Here is a 2,392-nt window from a genome sequence, read left to right on the forward strand (position 1 = left end):
GCAGTGGCTCTTTTGGCAGACACCATTTGTAATATTTGATGCAGCCTTTTTGCAGAGTACAAAACTGGTGAGAGATAGAAGTGAGACACAGAGATAATAGAGAGCCCTGCGGTGGTGCCTGGACTTACGTTTCAGCTGCCAGCGTAATGTGTGGGTGGGGCTCATAGAATTTTATTGCAAAGCATCACTCAAATGAGTGTGGAAACTAAGAAGATACGTCAGAGAGAGAGAGAGAGAGAGAGAGAGAGAGAGAGAAAGAGAGAGAGAAAGAGAGAAAGTCAGTGTTTTGTGCATGGAAAATGATGCTGGCAGCTACTTTAGTACTGAAGTGGCCGAATAAACCCATTCACAGATGAGCTAACTTTCGAGCATGTATTAAACTTCTCTGGGCTTAAGGGGGCACTTGGAGAAGTCGGGCACCTCTGCGCTTACAAATGCTCATTGACGGAGTTCCTAAAGAATTAGTAATGGCATGTTATTGCACGAGAGCTGTCTCCCCCAAATGATTCCCCAACTTTGGCTTTCAGGGCACCCTGCGTCACAGCAACCCCACTTTGAGGTGGCCCGCCCATTGGCAGGTGTCACCCAACATTTTCTTTAAATTCCCCCTTTGACCCAGCCATTCTTAGTCCCTGGAATGCTGCCCTTATCCCTGGAGGCTCCCATGTGTCCCCTGACACAGTTTTGCTTCTGACTGCCTTGAACTACTTCCCCGTCCCTAGATGTGTCATTGCTGCTTAACTCTGTGAGAAGACCTCTGGACCTGGGTCACAGCGGTCCATGGTGCCCCCATGGGCTGTGGCATCCTCCTTGGCCACTAGAAACTAAGCTCTTTGTATAGAATTATGACAGATTACAGGTGTCGTACTTTGGGGTGCTGTGGCAACCTAGCATAGATAGGGTGGCTTATAAACAACAGAAATTTACTTCTCCCGTTCTGGAGACTGCATGTCTGAGATCAGAGTGCCGGCGTGGTTGGGTTCTGGTCAGGCCTGTTCCCTGATTCACAGATAGCATCTTCTTGCTGTATCCTGATGTGGCAGAAGGCGACTCGTTTAGCTCTCTGGCCTCTTTTTATGAGAGCACAAATCCCCTGCATGAGGGCTCCACCCTCATGACCTACTCATCCCCTAAATGTCCCAATGCCTAATACCATCACACTGGTATCAGGGGTAGGATTTCAATGTTTGAATTGGGGTTGGGGGGGGGGACGGGACATAAACATTTAGTCCACTGCAGCAAGCGAGTTCAGTTAGCACAATGGGTGAGCAGACATGGATGGTGGCTTTAGTCCACCATATGGACAGCCCTTGGGGATTGGTGACAATGGTGTCTGACCCAAGACTAACTTATTTTTATTGACGATCTAAAGGAGAAGTTGAGAAAGGTGAGCCTTCCTCAGGGGTTCTCTAGACCTGCCACCTTGACTCCCAGGCATTGCTTGTCTGGAAATGCACGAGTTCACTTCCACTGACCTAAGAGGTGGCTGTTTGTTGTTGGCCCCCGCCGCCCCCTTGCAGACCACCAGCCAGACGGAGCTAGAAAACTGGATCACCGCCATCCATTCAGCCTGTGCAGCTGCGGTCGCCAGGCATCACCACAAAGAGGACACTCTCCGGCTCCTGAAGTCAGAAATCAAAAAACTGGAACAAAAGATCGACATGGATGAGAAGATGAAGAAAATGGGTGAAATGCAGCTGTCTTCCGTCACTGATTCCAAGAAGAAGAAAACTATCTTAGATCAGGTAATCGTTCTTCTGTGTTTAGACTGGGGCAAAAACGGTTAGGTCTTTCGAGTTTTTCTGCTACTTTGGGATCACGAGACATCATTGGTTATCTCGTCGTCATCAGCCTATCATCCACACTGCTAAATTCTTTATTGTGACTGTCAGTTTTCCTCATCCATTGTTCACCATTGATTGTCACGAGCGAAAGGGAACAATATGACACTGAATACTGAATGAAAGACAGAAATCTAGTAGAGGACTCTCCCCGCTCCCACCGATGGCTGGCTGTTCCCAGGCACCTGTGCAATTGGAAAGTCTGAACTTTCCTTCCCCACGTTATCGGGTGGACTTGGAGCTCACTGTGGTGGGGACCCACTCCTGACTCCCATAAATTCAGCATTCTAAATTTAGAAAAGGCAGAGTGCATTTGCAAAAGTGTAGATATAATTGCTGTCTATCAGCACAACTATATTTTATGCTGAAAAGGAACGATTTAATGAGATAACCCAGGGCATTTTGGCCTTCTCCTCAGTTGTGTCCAAGTCGTGATGGCCACCTAGTAATGCTTTCAAACTTGGTCCTAATGTTTAGGAAATAATGACGTGAATCAATCTTGTTTAAATAACTGAACAGTTGATGACATGGGACAGCATGTGGCCTTCTGT

General features: G+C 47.4%; 1 protein-coding gene across 1 annotated transcript in view; it reads left to right on the forward strand.

The window, feature by feature from the left end:
* The window catches only part of TIAM1 (TIAM Rac1 associated GEF 1), a 412,279-nt gene that overhangs the window by 296,021 nt on the left and 113,866 nt on the right, over positions 1-2,392 (forward strand). Inside the window, exon 9 of the mRNA XM_019662811.1 lies at positions 1,521-1,782. Coding sequence (XP_019518356.1) covers positions 1,521-1,782 — 262 coding nt within the window. The remainder of the gene's footprint in view (positions 1-1,520; positions 1,783-2,392) is intronic.

Source organism: Hipposideros armiger, unplaced genomic scaffold (assembly GCF_001890085.2).
Source record: "Hipposideros armiger isolate ML-2016 unplaced genomic scaffold, ASM189008v1 scaffold_381, whole genome shotgun sequence".
Lineage (NCBI taxonomy): Eukaryota > Metazoa > Chordata > Mammalia > Chiroptera > Hipposideridae > Hipposideros > Hipposideros armiger.